Genomic DNA, 22957 nt, shown 5'->3' with positions numbered 1-22957 from the left:
GGTAGTTCGTGCGAGGTTCTTGGGTATAACCACGAAGTATCGTAGTGGAAAATTTGGAGTAGGTCCTCAATGTTTCATTTTATTTTTTGTTGTGTAGTGTAATGGTTACTCATTATTGCTTATATTTTAATTTTGTGGAGGGTCCAAATATTTCTACTTTTAGATTATAATATGCTTCTGGGATGGTTCCAGTTATTTTGACAATTTGCTATTTGTGATTTTTTTTATTTGACAATACTTATTTATGACGTTCTATATCCTCTTAATTAATTGTGAATTTTAATAATGCTTGTTATGCCAGTATTATATATTTATATATTTTAAATTTTAAAAAATTGTGATTGTATAGTTTTTATTGAACATTGTCTATTTATTTTATTAATTATCTTTCTGTTTAGTTTTCTTTTTAAATGTCTCATTTTAGTTGATATTTTTATTTATAAATATCTTTTATACAATTTCTTATTTTATCTTTTGCAATTAATTTATTTATCATAATTATTTTGAGAAAGATGTGATACAATGCAATATGATAATACAAAAAAAATTAAAAAATAATGTATAAATGAAATTTTTCAGTTAAAATGGGATGAAGTAGTATTATTTATAATAATATAAATTTATTAGAATTATAAAAATAAATCTAATAATATCAAGTTTAAATTTTAGTTCAAACCTGTTTAAATAAATTCAATTAAGCTTCGGTGGAAATGATTAACTAACAATTGTATGTTAGTAGACTCCCCTTTAAATAAAAATTCTCTCCATTCTCTCTAAAAAAACCTTAACTGTTTGTTAGTTTTTTTTCATAATTTTTTGGTTGTCATTAGTGGTTTAATTTTACCATTAATGATAGTCATTTTTTATTGTTTTAATTTAATAAAAATAATAAATAGCCAACTTTTTTTTGTTAATCAATTAAAATTTACCGATGATGCATATATTTAATGTGAATCAAGAATCGAATACATATTGAAAATTTTTCAAAAACAAAGATGGTATGGTTTATGGTTATAATAATTTGTCTTTTTCTGAAAGTTTATGTTTATCCTTTGTGAAAGATTGTTTTTTGTTGTGAGAGATTTGTTGTCCCCTATTAATGAACGGTTTGTCAGGTGGTGTTCAATCAAATTTGATGGTTGTAGTTTTTTCTTTTTGATGAATGTAAAATTATATTAAGAGTCATAAAAATAGTAAAAAACGCTCTAACCTAAAACTTACGCAAAAAAAGTGGCACACACGAAGTTGCACACTAGAGACTACAACTTTTAAAAAAAAAAATTACAACCGATAAAACAGAATACACTCCATAATTCTATAAAAATCCAAATTAGAAAACTGCCTTATTAACACAAATGAAGACCACAACATCAGAATTTCCACGCACGTTATCAAAAATAAAATTCTTCTATTTCTGTTTTTTCATAATTCTCAAATAATGAAATTCCATTAAGAATAACAAAGTGTTTTATATGAGTCCTTCGAAATAATAGAACGCCACTGAATTATAAAACTCCCGCAATCGGTAGGCATTGTCGAAGAAACACAGAACATACCAAAAAATATCACCCAAACAGAATAAGCAAGATAGTAATGAAGCAAAACATGGTTTTTGGTTTCTTAAAATTCGTAAAATATGATTGTAATTTTTAATACCGATAAATCAGTTTGCGGCTGGTGGAGGAGTTTAATCAAGCTTGCACTTCATTAGTATGCGAATCAGACAGCATATCTGTTACATGTCAGGTTATCAGATTAATTTTAAATTTTTTCCGAATTTTTTATAAATATAACTGTTTCATATTCAATTTAATAAAATTAATGAATTCAAAACAAAAATTTATTTTATTATTTAAATGTGAAAACAAAAACAAATTATGTTTTTCTTAACATTCCATTATTTTCAAAACTATAGTATCCTTACAGTAATTTATACACAGAAATACATACATACACGCACAATGAGTATTCTTAATTATTTATTTGTACTTGTATAAAATATTTTAATAACTATGATTTTAAATAAAATTAATAAAATAAAATTAGTAACTAAATTAGAAAATATACATCATTAACTCATTTAAAAACTTTATATCTATAACATTCAATACTTAATTTTCTAGTTTTAAATTTTATTTATCAAAATGCAAATTATAAGTTGGTTAGTCAATTTTTTATGTGATCAGTTAATGAACCAAAAATAAAAAATTCCGTCGGACCAACTGCATTAAATGTAGGAGTTGCTATAAGAACAAAGTGACATCATCATCTACACAAATAAATGTTTATCATACAAACCTAACAATAATTTGAATAGAATTATTAAAACAAAATTGAAAATAATATATAGTACTAGATAAATAGTATGATATATTTAAATATCACATATTTGAGCAACTTGACTGAAAAATTAGAAAAATAAACCAATGAATTTATGAATGATGGTGACTTCAAAAATTGTGTACGCAACGAACAACAACTATCTTTTAATTATATATATATATAGACAGAAGAAAATATAAAATATAAATTAAAGTCATATTCTCAGCCGTAAATTAACAGATTTCCTCATCTTCCAAATAATTACATGCATCTAAATGCAAACTCAGGTTTATTGCATTATTTTTCAACCTATTTTTGAGTCCAACATATTGACTCTTTGACCACATTTTTTTTTTGAAAAGTTGACCACATTGTTTTAAAATTGCATTCTTCTTCTCTTTTATCTTAATTTAATTTATTTACCATTTTTATTTTATTTATTTTGCACAATTTTCAAAATATAGTGAGAGTTTTCAATTCAACATGTGCTTTAATTGTTTTTTTTACTGTCAATTGACTCATTGTCCCTTGTTAAATTGATGAAGGCTTAATTAAATTTTATTTCGAAATTTTATTGTGAATTCAATATTTGTTCAGCGTTTAAAAAAATCACTCAGGGTTGTTTGCTTTTTTTTCTTTCTAAAAATTAGAATCCATTAACATAAGATTAAAATACAATTAAAAAAGTCATATGATAAAATTTCACAATATCATCTTTCTAACTCTATTCTATTTAAAGTACTACAAACAACAAATACATCAAGCAAAATTAATCGAAAATAAAAAGACTCAAGCTGTAGATCTCGCTAAGGTTGTCATTTTTGGCCTACAAACGATGAACAAAGTCCCATTGCGTGTGAGAGTCTTTGAGTACGAAGCACTTCCGATTTGCACCTTGAAACTGCTACATCCGCTGAAATTTAGTATTTCTGATCATCTTTGTCCATGGGATTCGACGAAATTAGATTAGAAAACTCTTCAAAATTTTAAATCTACAAGAAATTGAATCCAAAGTCCGAACAATCGCTATAAATTCTTGATAGATCTAAAAAAATCAACCGTAAATAACCATAAAAGCAAACAAATTTCAACAAAAGAACATAAAATCCATGTCGAAGAACTAGACTGCGGAGAACTTTTATTGGAATGAATAGTAAATTTATAAAATATTTAATATTTATTGGCAGAGAGGAGGTGATTTCCGGTCAAAACCGGATAATCACCTTCTCCCACCGTTCAAATGGAGAAAATAAGATGAAGTCTTTTAGAGAGAAGGAGGAGCAAAGTTTTTTTTAGAGAGTGAACTTGTTGGTCAGATAAGTAGGGTCGATTGTTTTACTACATTGAAAAAAGTTAAAAGATAAAAATAATTCTAATTATTTATTTTTAATAAAAAAATACAATAAATTTTCTATCAAGAAAAAAATATGTAACTAAATAACATATAAAATAAATTATTTGCATCTTTTTGTTATTCTTATTTATTGCTGATTATGAACCAAATGGATCTTAAATACTAAATATATCAGTAAATCTATTTATATATCAAATGTGAGTACTTGAGAGAAAATGAAACAGTGAAAGAAAATATGTAGAAAATGTTCATTTGCTATACTTATCTCAACATTAAAATTCTTGCATTTGAAAGGTATGAAAAAGGAAAATCGATTACGGTTGTAATCATTTTGCTTGGGACCAAATTGATGAGGTTCCGGCTGTACTTCGTTCCTTGATAATTAGTTAGTTAGAAACTTGTCGTAAAGCCAATTTTAAATAATAATTTAATTGTAGATATTAATACAAAAAATGTGAAAAATAATAATTTAATTATAGATATTAATACAAAAAATATCAAAAAAGATATAATTTACAAAAGTAATAAAAAATTTATTCTCTCAATCAAAAAAATAAATTATTCTAATAGTCTAGTGAAGAATTATTCTCAAATATTGATATTTATGATACACTTTTTACGGTTAATATCTTTTTATATTAAAATTTAGTCTTTTTTCTCCTGTGATTTTTTTATATGTTTCTTCGCAAATTTATATACTTCTTCTTATTATAAGAGCATCTCCACTCTAATGCCAAAAATACCTCACAATGCTCTAATTTAGCATTTAGTATAAAAAATACATCTCCATTGCACTTCTATTTCATGTGCTAAATTTAGCATATGCTAAATTTTGTGTCAAATTTGTTGGAAAGTTTAGCATATGCCAAATTTTATTATATCTAAATTATTTACAGATTTGTCATCAATAATGATAATTACTTATAAAATTATAAATTTAGCATTTAGTTTAGCATTTTGCAATGTAATGAATTTTAATAAGGCTTAATACATCATTTGACCCCTAAACTATACACTTTTATTCTCTGAGACTCTTAAACTAATTTGATATTCTATTGGACCTGTTAACTTTATTTTTTGTTCTATTTAACCCGTCAACTGCAACTTTTTTGCCGATCTGACCTTTTTCCTCCAACGTGGTAAAAGCGCGTGTTTTCAAAGTTTTGAAGCGCGTGAAGGATAATTAAAAAGCATAAATTGTTCTATTGAACACACGAACTACACTATTTTGTTCTATTTGACTCCTGAATTTATTTTATTTTCCTATTACACCTTCAAACTTTTAATTTGTACCCATTTAACCTTCTCCAAAATATAATTATTTAATTTTTATCCATTTAATCTTCTAGAAAAATAAAATAATATTGAAATTTAGTCAAATAATTACATAATATAACTTCTTGTACATGTAAATATTTGTTTACATTTCAATAATGATAAATGAAGTTTGTCTGTTTTTAACGATATTATAAAATATATAAATTTACTATACTGTGATAATATTAAAAAAAGACTAAATTTTTTAAAATATTATAATTTTTAGTGTGTTTCACGAATTTCCAATTTTAATACGCCAACTTTTAATTTTTTGCAATTTCAAACTTTTAAATTAATTCTGAATTTTTAAAATTTGTGTTAAAATTGGAAAACACGCTAAATTTCATGACTTTTAAAGCCTTAGATGATTTTTTCAAATAATATGTAAAGTATATCACTTTTTATTTTAAATAAAAAAAATATATTTAGGCTTAATATATTTTTTGACCCATAAACCTTACCCTTTTATTCCCTATAACCTCTAAACTATTTTAGTGTTCCATTGAACCTTTTAACTATTTTTTTTATTCTATTTAACCTCATGTCAGAAAAGCCATGTCAGCAATTTTATCCACGTCATCGCGCGTGGTTTGCACATTCCGTGTGAGGGGTTAAATAGAACAAAAAAAGAGTTAAGAGGTCCAAAAGAAAACGAAATTAGTTTAAAGGTCGCAGAGAATAAAATGGTATAGTTTAGGGGTCAAATTATGTATTAAGCCATTTTAATAATATGTGCTATATATAACATTTTATCTTATTTTGTGCTAAAAATAGCATAAAAAATACAACATGCAATGGAGATGCTCTAATGAAATTACTTGTATGGACTCGTTTTTTTTTCAAACAATTGAAGTTTACTTTAGGTAGAATGAAGTTTTTCTTAATTATACAAACTAATTTACTTGACATGAGGTATATAATTGACTAAAAAGTAATATTTTAATAATTAATAAATAAATATATAGGATTATCAATTCACTAAATTATTATGATCAATAATACTAGTTTTATAGCTAGATTCATTTTATTGTTAAAGATTTTATTAGTAAGTTCAGAAATAGTTACTACTCTCTTCATTTTTAATTACTTATCTATTTTATCAAATGGATATGTTAAATAATTATTAATCCGTTTAAATTTTAAGATGATTATAATCGTTTTTTATTATAAAATGTTTATTAATTAATAGGACTATATTAGTAATCTATATTTATAATTCAAGACAAAAATAATACTTTTTAGTATGTATAATTTTAGATAAATGGATAAGTAAAAAACGGGGGGAGTATTATTTAAGTATAAATACTAAACAATCTGTTAATGCTAGATAAATTATATCGAAAAAACTTCCATCACATGCTAGTACATAAAACAATAAAACTATGCTAATACAGAAAACAATAGAATTAAATTTTATTGTTATTTTAATATTATTATGTTTTCAGTTATATTTTATTATCAGAAATTTCGAAGATTTTTTATTGTATGATTAAAGTAAAACTAATGTTTACATTCTTAGAATTAAAAAAATTTAGATTCATTATGAAAAACTCAACCTGTCCAACATATTATTTGTGAATATTTTTTTGACGATATTTCACAACAATATAAAATATTGTATAATATTATAATTAAAATATTATATTTTTTCCCATTTAAAAAAGTATCTAATTTTTATATATCTTATTTTAAAAGTTTATACTATGTCCTTTTACACTTTTTTTTTCCAAAAATTAATGGCTATAACTCTAAATATAACTGATAAAACAATCGTTAACAGAAGATAAAATAAATAAAAACATAAGTTGCTATCTTTTTAATCTATGTACTGGTATATTTATTAATGTATTGAAATATGACTTCATATAATAACGATATGCTCAATTTATTTAACTATATTTTTTTATTTTTTATTTTAAACAAAGGCTAAAAACTATATAGTTGAAACAGGAAAGAAGTAGATAGCTTAAGAAGATTGGGCATAGACAGCAAAAGAGATGATAAACTTGGAAATATTTGATCAAAATTTGCGACTCTAAATACCATGTGCCTTTGAATCTTGACTTTTACTTGCTTTCTTTTTCACACAACATCGCTAACACAAACAAACAAACTTTTCAAACAAGAAATTGTTACTACTGTTGTATTTATTAGGAAAAATATCTTAGCAAACGCTCAGTTTTATAATTTTTTTAATTTTTTCCATATGTTATAAAATCGTCAATTTTATTTAAATCTCTACTTTTTACTTTTAGTTGTAGCTAATTTAATAAATTTGACTTTACTCTATTCGATTTTTAAAAAAAATCTTATAAATAACTTAATTTAACTCTTTTCTATTCGAAAAAAATTAAAATTAATGACTTTTTTTGAACTTTTTCGAGTGATTTTAGGGTAATTTTTTTGTCGACGGAGATGCTCCTGTTACACTCGTAATCTTTGAAGAATGAGAACCAAAAACGGGACCAATTTAATACTTCTAGGTAAAATTAAAAGTGAAAAGTAAAAATTTAAATAAAAATAGCGATTATATAAGATAAAAATATAATTAAAAAATTATAAAAGTAGATGGTTTTCAAAATATTTTACCTTTTCATTATCTAATTTATAATTAATTAATTAAATAAAATATGTAAATTAACCTTCCAAAAACAAAACGAAGTTGCATTGCATTTGCATGCATCCTCCACTTGCATCAATTATTATGACTATGCGTTTATGATCAAGTTGGCCATAAGCATCCAATTTCAGCTTTAAACTTGTCCTCACGCCACCTTATCAATTTATTAATTAATTGATTTAGAGGGAATGAATTTGGTCCCTTTTGTTGTCATTTATTTTTATATTCGTGATCGACTCCTTCTATTTTATATCTAAAATTGATTACTTAAGTACAATTATGACATGCTTAGACGACATTTTAATTATTCATGATGGCTTCACACACTAAAAGTTTCCTTTAAACTAAACTAAATAAAATCAAAATTAAATTAAATATTTTTTAAAATCATATCGGACCAAAAATGTAAAATATTTAAACAAATAAAATCAGTCTGTTTTAATTAATCTTTTAAAATTTATAGCGCGTGCACTAAAATTTAATTGAAAAAATTATATTCAAAATAGACTCCTATATATACTAAAGAAATAAAATAAATTAAAGTGAATGAAATTAGTTAGTTCAATTTTAGTTTTGGTATGTCTTACCGTTTTAAGAGAATTTTAATGTATGTGAATCTAGTCCACCATATAGGATTATGGACTATCCGTCAATAATATGCCGCATCGGATAAATATATTAAACAATCTGATCAATCAACACCATTTAATTTTAATATATGAGTATTTAATTTCATTTAGAAGGAGTATTTTATTTAGTTTTCAGGAGAGGAATGGACATGGAAGGGGGAAAAGGAAGGAAGTTGCTTCCTTTATTAATTATTACAATATCTTAATCATACACACGTATGTATGCATGCACGTGCAGTAGAAATTAACAAAAAGTGCTCATTGAATTCAAAACTCCTTTACTTTGTTTATTCAATTGTCAATTTGCATTTACCCCACTAATTGGTTTTAATTATTCATGATTATTTCACATTTTCATAAGCATAAGAAGTAAACTAGAATGTTAAGGCTTAAGAAGAAATGTTTATTTGGGATTCAGATTTTAAATTCAGTAGTCATCAAAAACCTTGTTTTGTGTGCTTTTTAGGTTTCATTTTTTTTAATGTTCAAACAAATAATATTTTCAAGTTTTGATTTGGGTTTGAAGCACAAATGTACAGAGAATACCAACATTAAGGCCTAAGTTATGACTTTATTTGATGCCCATAAATGTGTCCTTGGGCCACAAACTCCTTTGAATAAAAATTAAAATCTATCCATTTTTTAATGTGATATTTATAAATTAAACAATCCTAAAAGATCACTTAATTAACAAAAATACGTATTTAGTTAGAAAAATTCAATTGTATATAAAAATAAAAAAATTACATAATTTACGTATATTTTTACTATAAAAAATATATTTTTGATACATATTTGATATATTATCAATACATTTTTGATACAGTATGTAAAAATTGAAAACCTCTTTCGTACTTTTATAAACTTTTTAAGGTATGAAATGTAAATTTTTGGGTAAACACGTATTATTATAATTCTTTCCGTTTTTAGTTTTTTTTGTATTTTTCCATTTTTAGTTTTTACTTTATTCACAAAATATACACCACACGCAAAATTTTAAATATTTTATTTTATTTTATTTTTACTTCATTTACTTTCTATTTTAAATTATAACTCAACTTAACAAGAGACAACTGATATTTTAATTAGCAATATGGCTCAAGTCAATATTTTCTTCATTAGATCACAATATAACCAAATTTGATCTCCTTTAATTTTCTTTTTCAAATAAAAAAGAAAAAAAAAAGGGTTCCAATTGCTGATTTTTTCATTCAACTAAAAAAAATTGTGTAGCTTGAAATTAGTATGAAACTATTATAAAAATTATAATAAAATTCTTATGAAATAATTAAAAGACTAAACTTTTAAAAATCTGTTATAAAGTTTCATATGAACTTCGTTTAGAAATTTATTTGTACTTTTATAATATTTATTTAAAGCTTTACAAAATATAATAAACAGAAGCATTAAATTGTTGACGGAAATAAAAATGGAAAACCACGTCGTTTGATTGTAAAAAACAAAAGTATAAATTATGATACAGAAGATCAGAGTAATTTACTCTAAAATTTCACATAAAATTAATTTCACTTAATTGTTATTTGGATTTCAATTGTTTTCTTCTGAAGACATTGATATTAGGGCTTATAGAAATAGCTGGTGCTGGCCGTTACTTTGCAAAAGGAAAAATCTGAGAAACGGTTAGTCAAAATTTAGACAGTTTAAGTCTTCCTTCCAAGTCCAAGTTCTACCTTTTGAAATTTTGACAATTCCAATTTTAAATTATTTTAATTGTCTAGTAATTAATGCTCAGTCGCCATCACTGCTAAATTTCATATATAAGCATTTTATAACTAACATCTCTCTACAAAAATTTCTTAAATCTTGATTTTTATATGGAGAGGGGGTGGGTTTTCAGCATTTTAATTAGAAATTCACCTTTTATCTTTGTTATTGTTTTGAGTTTGTAGGTCTGATTTTTTGGTTTGATTAAAAAAATTCACACCGATTCTAACTTGTAAGTTACATGCTTATTGATGAATCAAAACTTTTAGAAAATTGAGTTCAAACAATAACTTAGTTCCTCCTTTTAGGATGTATAAGATGATATGTACAACGTCGTGTATGTGTTGTACCCAATAAACTATTGCTCAAATGATATAAGTACTGGTCAGTTGTTAAATTATTTTCATAATTTTTTTTAATTATAAAAAAAAACATAGATCTTGTTATGTTCACATTTATCAAAAATGAAATCTGTATTGTAATTATTATGGTTTGGAACTAATGTAGTGGATGAACACTTATTAATTAATAGATTCTATACTACTATTAGATTTTTCTTTCTCACGCTTAAATTAAAGTTATAAAATCTAATCTCAGAATAATTGTCTTGAATAATTAAGGCCAAATGACTAAAAAAGTTCAAATCTTTCATAAAAGATTCACAAAAATTCAAATCTTTCAATTTTATCCAATTTGTCCTGAATTACAGGATTATGTTTCAATTATGTTCAACCACGCGATTTTATTGATGTGACGCTTATATGACGCTGATGTGGCATGTCACACATCAATAAACAAAATCGCTTAGTTGGACATAAGTGGAACGAATCCTGCGTTTTGAGACATATTGAATAAAATTAAAAGGTCTAAATTTTTGTAAAACTTTCATAAAAGATTTGACCATTTCTAATTATTTGGCCAATAATTAATATGTGCAATATTTTTTTGATGATACCTCTTAACTTGATTGAGTTCTTCAATCCCTGAAACTCTCTTTTCACACAAGAAATATCGAGTTTTATGGCAGATTATATGATTTTTCTGTATTTGGAAATTGTGAAAAATAAGAAATAAAAGGGTCTTCAACAATGTGATTATAAAAGTAGACAAATTGTTATTTATTGCAGTTTGCAAGGCGATAGAGTATTATAAAGAAGGACAATAATGAGGGGTTTTTATATACGGGGAATAATATGTCTCGAAATTTACTTTTATTTTATAAATTTGATTAATATTTTTTGTTTTTTCAAGGATTTTGGCAATCACAGTTTTATAATTTAGCTAATATATATATACATCATTTATCTAAAAAAACTTTATCTGGATAAAGTATTCAAATCAAAAAACCGACCAAAGTAGAAAAACAAGTTTGTTTAAATATTTAATGATATTTGTTTATATTCCGGCATTAGCTATAAACTAAAATTCAATTATTGATTTTTACTCAGGCTCATAATTTTTGTCACCTCACCAAATTATTTTAATTTTTATGGAAGCGTTACACTTTTTAATTCTATTGCAACCTTCTTATCATATTTCTTTTGGAAAAAAATTTAGATAGACCCGGTCCATCACGTCATCTTTGAACTAAACCTATCACATAATAACACATTATTAAAATGACGGCAATCTTATAATATTACTATTCAAATGTGTAAATAAATAATAAACAAATTTACAAAATTGTCATCATTATAATGACGTATCATTATATGGTAGGTTTAGTCCACGAATGACGTGGTAGACTGAATCTATCTAAAAAAAATTCATTTCTTTTGAGATTCTTGTAATGTGATACATCTTTTGATATTTATGGCTTTATGTCAGCACTTTTGAATGTAAAATATGTAAAATCAACGGTGAGAATATTTTTATTATCTTATTTAAATATTAGAAATTTTATGGTTATAAAAAGAAATAAAAAAACTTTAGCGAAACATAAGTGAAATGTCAGGAATGTGAGTGAAAATAAACCATTATACCATTATAAAAATTATTTATGATTATAAATTAAAATTAAATTTTTTTGTAAAAAGTAAATGAAATTCAGAAATAGCGGGGAAGTTATTAAGAGTTTTCACAATCAAGACGCATCTAATAATATAAATAATATTTTATATTTTCGATTGTGTAAAGATATCATCTCATGTTCATATAATTATATGTAATACTCACATTTTCATGATTTTAGCAATTGAATTAGAATTAAGTATAGAATTTTTATTAAACACATATCATCCACTTTATAAAATTCAAAACTTTATTTGATGAAATTTCAGCCATTTACTTTTTATTCTAGAATATGATCGGCTAGCTAGTAAAAACGATTTATTATATTCACTATTAACATGAGATAGAATTCTAACTCAATTTTACAATTTGAAGCAATCGGTAGGCCATATAATTTGAAGGATGAAAACAAGTAAATAGGCATAGATACGGATGTAAATGAATCAAGCGGAGCCGAACTTTGAGGTGTTCATGTTCGGCTCGTTAGATAAATGGGGATGTTCATATTCATACGACCTTTTAATAGGGTATTTATTCGGTTAGTATTCAGCTCATGTTCATTCATTTAGCTAAACTTAAATATGACTAGTTAGTTCGCGATAGTTCTTATACAAGTCAGCTCGCGAACGTTTTATCGAGTTTCTACACAAGTTAGTTCGTAAATTCTTTATCGAGTTTCCATACAAGCCTGTTCATGAACTTCTATCGTACGAGCTCGTTCATAAATTTTTAATCGAACTCGTCCACAAACATTTAAATGAGTTTTTTCATGACCGTACACGAGGCGAACATTATCACTATGTTCATGTTCAATTCATTTAAACAAATGAGCATACTTTTAAGTTCAAATTTGGTTTATTTGTGGTCTAAATGAATATCAACTTAATTTTTATCGAGCTGAATATCAAACTGCTCGTGAGCAGGTAGTTTGTTTACATGCCCTAGCTAAAGAAAACAAAAAATGCCGACATAAACTATAATGTAAATTAGTTAGATTGCCTATATTTTAGTATTATGTTATGTATAAGGAATAAAAACCGTAATGAAGGAAGTCATGGCCAGCATTGTCTAGGGCAAATGTATCTACCAAATGTCCCTTTAGCTGCCTCTCTTGCGCTTTCTACAGCGCACGTTTCTCTTCTACAACAGTTTACAACATTTTACTGTTGGAAAGCAAGTTTGAAAGTGACTACATAATTATCAATTTGTTTTGTTTCACATACCATTTGAAGATTAAAAATGTAGAACTTTCTCATTAATAATTTCACACAGGCAGCCAATGATACTCAAATTTCACAATATATAATTAAGGCTTAATTCTTTAAAAAAATCCCAACTTGCATTTTATTTTTATTTATACCCTGACCTTGTAAAAACACCATTTGTACCTAATTTTGAGTTTTTATGTTTCATCTCTACCCAAAAGTATTAAATTGTACTCTTTTCATTTGAAAAAGAGTTTAAAACAATCCTTCATTTTTAACTTATATACTAATTAGATATTAATGTTATTAATAGTACAAAAATACCATCTTCTTCAAAAAATTAAAAATAATAATAATTTTTTTTAATTTTTTTAAAAAATATTTCCTATTTTTTTAATTTTTTTTAAATTTTTTTAAAAATATTTCCGACAAAAAAATTAAAAATAATAATATAATTTTTTTATTATTTTAATAAATTAAAAAAATTAATTAATTATTTGGATGTATTTGATTATTTTTTTAAGTTTAAGGATTTATTTGTATTTTTAAAAATAGAAAAAAAGTATGTTTTAAACTCTTTTCCAAATGAAAAGAGTACAATTTAATGATTTTGGGTAGGGATGAAACATAAAAACCCAAAATTGGGTACAAATGGTGTTTTTACAAGGTCAGGGTATAAACGAAGAAAAAGTGCAAGGTGGGGTTTTTTTAAGGAATTAAGCCTATAATTAATTACCACAATTCTGATTAATATATGACCGCATAAATTATAGGCTTTTTTAAAAAAAAATACGAATTATAAGCTTGAATGCACTAAAAAGCACAACGTTCACGTGTTTTACATATTTAATATGAACTTTTAATTTTGGCAAAAAAGTAAACGAACTTTCTATTTTTGCAATTAAGACCACGTTTGCATTTCCTTTTAAAAATAGTGTCGTTTTATATCCAAGACGGTGCTGTTTTACATCCAAAATGGGGTTGTATCTTAATTGCAAAAATTGACAAGTTTGTGTACTTTTTGCCAAAATTAAAATTTTATGTTAAATATGCAAAACACGCAAAAATTTGTGATTTTTTGTGCATTTAGGCTAAATTATACATAAGTTTTGAAAATTAAAAGGATTTCATATATGCTTAAATACATCAAAAATCACCAACTTTCGCGTAGTTTTGACATTTAACATGAACTTTTAGCATATATAACATGAACTTTCTAATTTTAAAATTATGTATGATGTTTGCGTTTTTTTTCATTCAAAACAATGCCATTTTATATTCAAAACGGCACCGTTTTACACCCAAAACGGTGATGGTGTCATTATTGCAAAATTTTGAAAATTTATGTATTTGTATGTCAAAATAAAAATTTCACGTTAAATACCAAAAACACGCGAAAGTTGGTGATTTTTTGTGCATTTAAGCCTTGAATATATAAAATAGTAAAAAATACTTTCACTTCCATCAAAATTTTATTTCCTTAAATAATATATAAATTAGTTAATTTAAATAATATATATTCAAAATTATCAAGAATGTAACATAATCCTAATTGTACATAATTTCTAGTTTGAAAATTATACCATCTCAAAGAAAAAAAATGTGAACTAATCTTTTCTTCTAGTTTATTCTCCTGAAAAAGATGTAGAACTAATTATTTGATAGATGATATTAACCTTTTGTACATTGAAAAATGTCTACATGAATCCTTTACCAAAAATGTAAAATAACTTTTAGTTAAAAAATTTATGTAAGAACAAGACAAAACAAAAATTATAGAAATATTAGGACTATGTTGTATGAATTGACTTTTGAAATAAAAATTATATAATTAATTAATTTTATTCTACTTTAATTATTCAAATTACACAGTGGATATATCGGACATTAAGCAAATGAATAAAGGGTTAACGCACTTTTTAAATTTGTGTCACGAGATCATTTAACCCAATTTATACTTTTTTGAGCAACTAACCCCAAAACTCTTAATTTTTGGATCAAATAATCCCATTATTGTATTTTTAAAATGCATAAAATACAAATTGAAGATGAGAGATGTAAAAGAAATTATTAGATACTTTTTTAATTGTTGCTATATAATTATTCTAAATTTAATTTTTGAAATAAAAATATAAATTATAGATTATTTGATTTAAAAATAAAGAGTATTGAGATTAGTTGATTAAAAAAATATAAATTAAATTAGATGATCTCGTACCACAAGTTCAGAACATGTTGCCCCTTTATTTTTAACCAAATTAGTATGAGATTCTTATATTCTATCAAGGTGCAGGGTTGTTGTTCAATAACTATAATTTGATGATGAACATCAATGATTACGCATTATTGCTGTGGTACTTTCCCTTTTTCTTTTCTTTATTCAGTTCGTCAGGAGTGACGGGATAAGCACAACTAAATAAAACATACAACAATGTTTAAACTTTTTATAGGTACATTATAAAGAACCAATAAATTTATTAAAATGTATTAATACACTATCTTGAAGGTATAAACTCAAACTAAGTTTTTGCATTGACATTTTTATAATCTCTAAACAAAATAAAATATATTAACATAATCATTTCAATATATCGTAAATCAACCGTTACAATAAAAAAAACATTGATTCAGTATAATTAAGACAAAATAAGAAAGTAGAATTCAAAAATGAAATTTTGATGACGCTATTAAATTAGAGAATTCATGTATTGATAATTCCTTAACACTATTTACACCTTAAGTACTTTCACCTTTAACTGTTCCTTGTCAAATATACTAAAATTATTGGACTAAAACCTCAATTTGCCAAGAAATTTGGATATGAAGTTCGAGCAATAGAAGGATCGACACAAACAACAATAATTAAAAGCATCAAAAGACATTAAAAGTTCATCAGATCTTCACAAGCGAAATAATTTGTTAAAATAAAACTAAGATAAAACAAAAAAAATAGCCATGCGAGTGATGAACGATGAATTTTTGGCTCAAGGTCGGATTTGCCGCCCCACCATCCTCAAAAACGAAACTTTAATTCTTGGCAGACGTTAGAAGTTCTTTAGAGAGATAAAATGAAATGGTAAACTTCTATCGATGTTTTTTTATAATTATATATGAGTCACAAATATTACATGTTAATACATAAGTAATAAACAACACTTATTTAATAAATTAGTTCAAATACAAGTTATTTAATTAATTATGTCAAATTTTAAATACTTATATGATATGCTTAATTTTTTGGGGTAGTGTTGGATAAATTCATAAACTATATATATTTTCTTAATTTAATCACAAATTTTAAAACGTCTCCAATGTATGTGGGATGTCCATTTTCATTCGATTCGATACATATGCTGACAGCACTCATTCATTGGTGTGATTTTGCTAAGGTATTTTTAGGATACCAGGCCTCCTGGCCTCTGTTTGCCCTTTGTCACCATTTAATTTAATTGGTGGGCGGCAGAACAAAACAAGTCCGACCTGGAGAGCTTTTTCATAGGTACGCGGTACTCGTGATGATATTTTCATTTCCGATGAGCCCGTAGCTCAGTCTTATTCTTCAGCCTTAACTTAAGTAGGTTGGGGGTCTTAATTAGTTATCAAAAGTCCCTCATATCTACTTTTGGTTCAGTAGAGTTTTCTAAGAGATTTCGAGTCCGGAGATTGAGTAAGGATGTTAGTAATTTATCAATCAAGAATCTTTTTGGCAGCCACATCATCATATTATGACCTCGTGTATCGAATTGAGAAAAAATAAAACTTTCGGCATACAATTGAAACGTTTTAAAGTTCGTGATTAGATCGAACAAAAAGATATTTATAATTTATGAATTTTTTTAATAGTATCCCTAATTTTTTTAAGGAATATGCTTATTTAATGAGTTTACATGTATTTTACTATTTTTACTAACTAGTATTATCATATAAATCATAGTATATATAAAAATATATTTAATATGCTTATCCAATTAAAATAAGATAGATTATAAAAATTTAGTGAACTTGTTAAATAAATACAATTTATGTGAAAATATAAATATAAATATAATTAAATATAATATTTTAAAGGCAAAATATGGATATTGAACTCCGTACGTCACTAGACTTCTCTCAAATTACAGAAAGGTCACTAAACAAACGTTTCTTACAAAATAGTTATTGAACTATACCTTTTGTTACAAAAAGGTTCACCCATATAAAACGTACCGTTTTCACATAAAAATGCAACATTTTTACTTATATGACAAGCCGAAATTAAAAAAAGGGACATAATTTAGTGACTTTTTATAATAAAATCTATAACCCAATGACTTTTGTGTTTTTTTTGTAACAACATGAACACTTTTGTCATAAAGGTATAGTTCAGTGATTATTTTGTAAAAAAATGTTATTTAGTGATCTTTTTATAATTTGAAAAAAATCTAGCGATCTACAGAATTTAATATCTAGCAAAATATAAAAATATCAAAGGTTCAAATTAAAATTCTTTGACAAATCATTAAAAACTACTCCCTCCGGTCCATAATATTTGTCGCAGATGAGAATTTCTTTTGGTCCATAATATTTGTCACATTAGAGTTTCAAGAAAGCATTAATTGCTATTTTTTCAAAATTATCCCTAACAATAAATACTTTATAAGGTTAAAAGAACTAGTCAAACATAAAATAAGTGGTAATTTTTTTTTTGAGAAAAAATGTAGGATTTTATTGCAGCACTAGAAAATGTATTACAATTCAAGCATATAACTTTTTGCGAATACATTAATAGACAAATAAATAATAAAAGCTGCAACCCTTTTGCGCAAATCAATAAGATAAGAATTTCCGATGATAGCAATATGAAATCGAAAATTGCAAATTGTTGATAGAGCATCACAATGTCTTCTGGACGCAATTGATCTGGATTTCGTCAATTGGGCATTAGATTCAAAGTGCACTTTATCAAAATCCACAGCTCTGACAGTTTCAATCTGAATTGTTCAACTGGATTATATATTTGAATGAATTCAATTGAAACCTAAAAATAAAAATTCCATCATAAACGATTCAAATCTGCACCGCAATAGAAGAGCCACAAAAGGACATCAAATCCCATAAAGGGCAATAGAAAATTTCCACGGAGGAAAATATAAACTCCATAAAAGGAGAGATAAGAACAACCATAAATAAAAACATAAAATAGCAAAAAACAACGATCATATATAAATATATAAATAAAAACTAAAACAAAGGAAAACGAGACACCGCCGATCAAAATATTGAACGGCGGTGGCTTTGAAGGAAGCCAAGCTTAGAGTTTGTTTTTTTGTTGGGAGAGAAAACAAGTGGTAATTAATATGGACAATTTAGTAAAATTATACACAAATCAAGACATATTTATTATTTTCTTAATCTATGTGAAATGGCCAAATACGACAGATATTATGGACCGGAGGGAGTACCTAATTCGACATTAGTTGCATCCGGTACGAGTTACTCCCTCCGTTCTTTTTTAGTTGTCCATTTAGCCAAAATTACACATATTAAAATAGTGGAATTTTTGTCTTAAATAATAGAAGTAAATACTAATATAACCCTATTATATAATAAATGCTTTGTAAATTGAGTTATAGAGTCATTTATTAGGGTTAAATTTAGAAGATGATAGCTAATGTTATCTTAAAATTCTAAATGGATAACTAAATGTAGACAAATTTATTTGGCTAAATGGACAAGTAAAAAAGAACGGAGGGAGTATATGTTAGTCCGTACAAGAACGCACTTACTTAAATTTTGTAACAATTTAAATAGCTTTTGAAATTGGAATAGATTATAAAAATTTAGAAAAAAATCCGCTATAATTGAAAAGATATTAAACGAAATAAAATAGGTACACGTTCTAAAAAAATGTTATTTTCACATAGCGTATTGGCTTAGAAGAGCAAATGATGTCAGCATGTGGCAAATATCTAGTTATCAACCACTAGGAGGAGACACCTCTTTTCCCCATTTGCCCACTTGAGCATTCAAGAACCACTACCTCTACAATACTCCAAAACATTGCCAAATCGCATTACCATTATTATAAACCATATATTATAACCATAAATATCAATTTATATCATACTTTTCATTTATCTCCTATATATATATATACCCTTCATCGTTTATGTTCTAAATTCGATCCCCTCTCTTCTCTTGCAGAAACAAAAAATAATACCTAAAAATACTTAAAATGAATGAAGCAACTTTATATTATGATTCATCAAATCTGTCTCATCATCAATATTTATACCCTCGAACATCAAGCTACTCGAGTCTCATACCTTGCTTAACAGATATCTGGGGTGTCTTGCCGTTAAAAGTTGACGATTCTGAAGATATGGTCATTTACAACTTCCTTCGTGATGCTGTTTCCTCTGGTTGGTCTCCGTTAGATTTCACCGCCACCGCAACAACAACGACCGTTAAAGCCGAGCCCAGGGAAGACTTAGAGCTGCATGGTCCGGTTTTAGAAAATAAACCGGTTCAAGAAACTGCTTCAGGTTCATATTTTGAGAGTAAAAAAAATATTGAATTTGTGAAAAAGCAAAACAAGAAAGTGCTCGTAAAAGGAAGGCATTATAGAGGAGTAAGGCAGCGGCCGTGGGGGAAGTTTGCGGCGGAGATACGTGATCCGGCGAAGAATGGGGCCAGAGTATGGCTTGGTACGTACGAGACAGCTGAGGAAGCTGCTTTGGCTTACGATAGAGCGGCTTTTAGAATGCGCGGCTCAAGAGCTCTATTAAATTTTCCAGATAAGATTGGCTCGAATGAGCCTGACCCGGTTAGAATCACGGCTAAACGTCGAGAGTCTGATATGGCTGTGGTGGCTCTGGGCAGCGGCTCGGCTAAAAGAAGAAAAAACTTAGCGGCTGCTGAAGCTGATAAAGAGTCGGACAGGGAGAGTGGATGCAGTAGTGGTGGAACTGTTGTGTTTCCGGTTAGGGTTAAAATTGAGACGATGCCAGCTGGCGAAGAACTATTGGTTAGTTAGTTTTATGTCTTTAGGGATTGACTTGTAGTCGGCAAGGGCATGTTTGGAATTGTGTAATGTGTGTATAGAATGAGATTTTAGTAAGTTTATTTATTGATGATCAGTGTAACTATCTAAACAAAGGTCAATGATACAGCATGCTAATGAGATCATTAAATCGATTTTAACTTGTTAAATTTTTTATTATGTTAAATATAAGTCATTAAAAAAAACTTATACTAATTAAAATATTTTAATCCAATAGGTAATAGAAGTATACTTCATTATAACCACAATTAATTACTAATTGGGTGCTGTTTAGTTAATCTGAAAATTAAGTATTTAAAATATAAAATTGAATTTGAAATGTTGAATATAATAACTACTGAAATTAAATAAGGGGTAATTGATTTTGGAGGTCACTGTACTTTTCAAAAATTGCAAAATGGTGACTGAACTTCAAAACGTAACATTTTAGTTACTATACTATTTGGTTATGTTAAGATAGAAGAATTTTTGGTCACCGAAGAAAAATATTTCGAGTCGATTTTTTGTTGATTGTATGTATATATGAAATATAAGGTATTATTTGTCATAAATAATCAAAATTTGATTACAACATATGTATAATTTGACCGTAAAACACTTAAAAACCTTCCAAAATCACATATTTGAAAGTTTAGTACCCATTTTGTTACGTTTTGAAGTTCAGACACCATTTTGCAATTTTTAAAAAGTACAGTGACCCCTGGAATCAATTACCCTTAAATAAGTGTCAAAGTAAATATTTTGTTAGATAAATTTAACTACTAAAAAATATCGATATTCTCTTAAATATGTGTAAATAAATAACCATTAAAATGTATATTGTTGCAATTATTAATAATAATTATAATAATAATAATTCAATTAAAATGTTATATAAATAAAATTGCCGAGGGATTTTAGGAAACCTGGAATTGCCGAGGAATTTTAGCGATGAACCAAAAATCGTATATTTTCTCATGTACATGTGAAAAAAATAGTTAATAATATTAATAAATTATATATTAAAGATAAAACAATTATGAACAATTATTAATACTTTGTTATTAAATTAAAATACAAATTTATTTTAATAAAATTAATAATTTAATAATTTCACAATAAAATTTAAATTAACATTTTTGATACAAATTTTCAAAATATTTTTATATAATTAAATAATTTAGCATGATTATTAAACACTAGATAAAAATAAATATTTTAAATGTTAAATTAAAAAATAAGTTAAATTATCAAACACCACTTAAAATATAATTTTTCTTTTCAACAACCCTTATTAAAATTAACAAATAAGGTTACCTTATTACCCTTTTATATGTCTTCTCTGTTTCATAGTTGTGGAATATTTTATGTATAGTATTTTGAGTAACTTGTGAAATCAAAGATTTTGATGCTTTCTATTTCTATGGCAAGTCTTTATAAAATCTTGACTTCATTTCATTCTACTCATAAAAGCGAAAATGCAGGAAAAAAAGATGAATGAATGTAAAAGAAAGAATAATTTAGTGAAAGATCTTTTACTCCTCCAATTTATTAATCAATTAAAAATCAATGCCTAAAGTTTGAACTTTGAAAATGAGGTTAATATGCACATATGTCGTAGACAAATTGGCATTCTTTCAAAGAAAAATTTATGAAAATTGGTATTTTTTTTGTTATACTTTGAATTGATTTGCCCTATGAAGATTAGTTACATGGTTTCAACATAGTGTTAGATCATATGATTAAACTGTAATGGGAACTGTTAAAGAAAAAAATTATTCTTTTCTTTTTGGGTTTTCTTTTCTGGTGTTTGGTGATATATAATGATATTATATTATAAATTTGACAAAAAGAACAGTATATTATATTATACCTACCACATGGCACATTATTTATCTGCTATATTATGTCCTTGATTTAATTAACCTCCAATTAGGCCAAAAGTTAGCTTATATGAAACCTTCAATTGATATTTAGGTGCTAAACATGGTCTAAGAGTTTAATTTAGGTGCTAACCTTTTTATTTTTATTAATAATAAAATTATTATAATTAATATATCGTTTAACAGTTATGGTATTCTAGCTTTTATGATAGATTTTTTTTAGAGTATTTGATCCCACGATTTTAATAGAATGTTGTCCAACACACTTACTATTTGAGTTATAACTCATCGTTTAATATTTAGTCCTTAGTTTAGCCTAAAATAAAATGAATATGTACTCAAATTGGATGACTATTAGACATCCATTTATTATATTCAAAAGATACTAAAAATTAGTCTTTGATAAAAAAAAATATTCAAAAGATAATAAAAATTGTTTATTAGATTAGATCATCTAATTGAAAATCCAATGTCAATTGACATCTTATTAAACTTTTAAATTGAATGACTATTTGACATTCTTTTCTTATATTGAAAAGACACAAGAAGATTGATTATTTAATTAGCCCTTCTAATTGAAAATTCAATTGATGTTATTAATATTTAAAACAGCCCTGTAATAGACTCTGGTGGATTCATTCTAATTAAAATATGAAAGTTCATCTCTCTTCTCCCTATTTGTTAATTGGCATACACAAATTAAACATAAATGTTTATTACACTAAAAACCCAATAAAATCACATGAGATTGAAGTGTTCAAATCTTCTAGCATGTCCTTGTATTTCCTGTGGGCTCACTAGATAAACAATTATTTGGGCCATGCTTAAAGCCCAATACTAGAGTTCTTCACCTTCATGGGCTTCCTTAGTC

The 22957-nt window shown here is 25.9% G+C and overlaps 1 protein-coding gene across 1 annotated transcript; it reads left to right on the top strand.

Moving 5' to 3' along the window:
• The first annotated feature begins 19316 nt into the window (after window positions 1-19316).
• LOC126675437 (ethylene-responsive transcription factor 2-like) lies at window positions 19317-20358 on the top strand. The gene has a single exon (XM_050370079.2). The coding sequence runs from the start codon at window positions 19397-19399 to the stop codon at window positions 20195-20197; it is 801 nt and encodes a 266-aa protein (XP_050226036.1). The 5' UTR covers window positions 19317-19396; the 3' UTR covers window positions 20198-20358.
• The last annotated feature ends 2599 nt before the right edge of the window (window positions 20359-22957 follow it).

This window comes from Mercurialis annua, linkage group LG3 (assembly GCF_937616625.2).
Source record: "Mercurialis annua linkage group LG3, ddMerAnnu1.2, whole genome shotgun sequence".
In the NCBI taxonomy this organism is placed as follows: Eukaryota; Viridiplantae; Streptophyta; class Magnoliopsida; order Malpighiales; family Euphorbiaceae; genus Mercurialis; species Mercurialis annua.
This window is presented reverse-complemented; position numbering and strand designations above follow the sequence as displayed.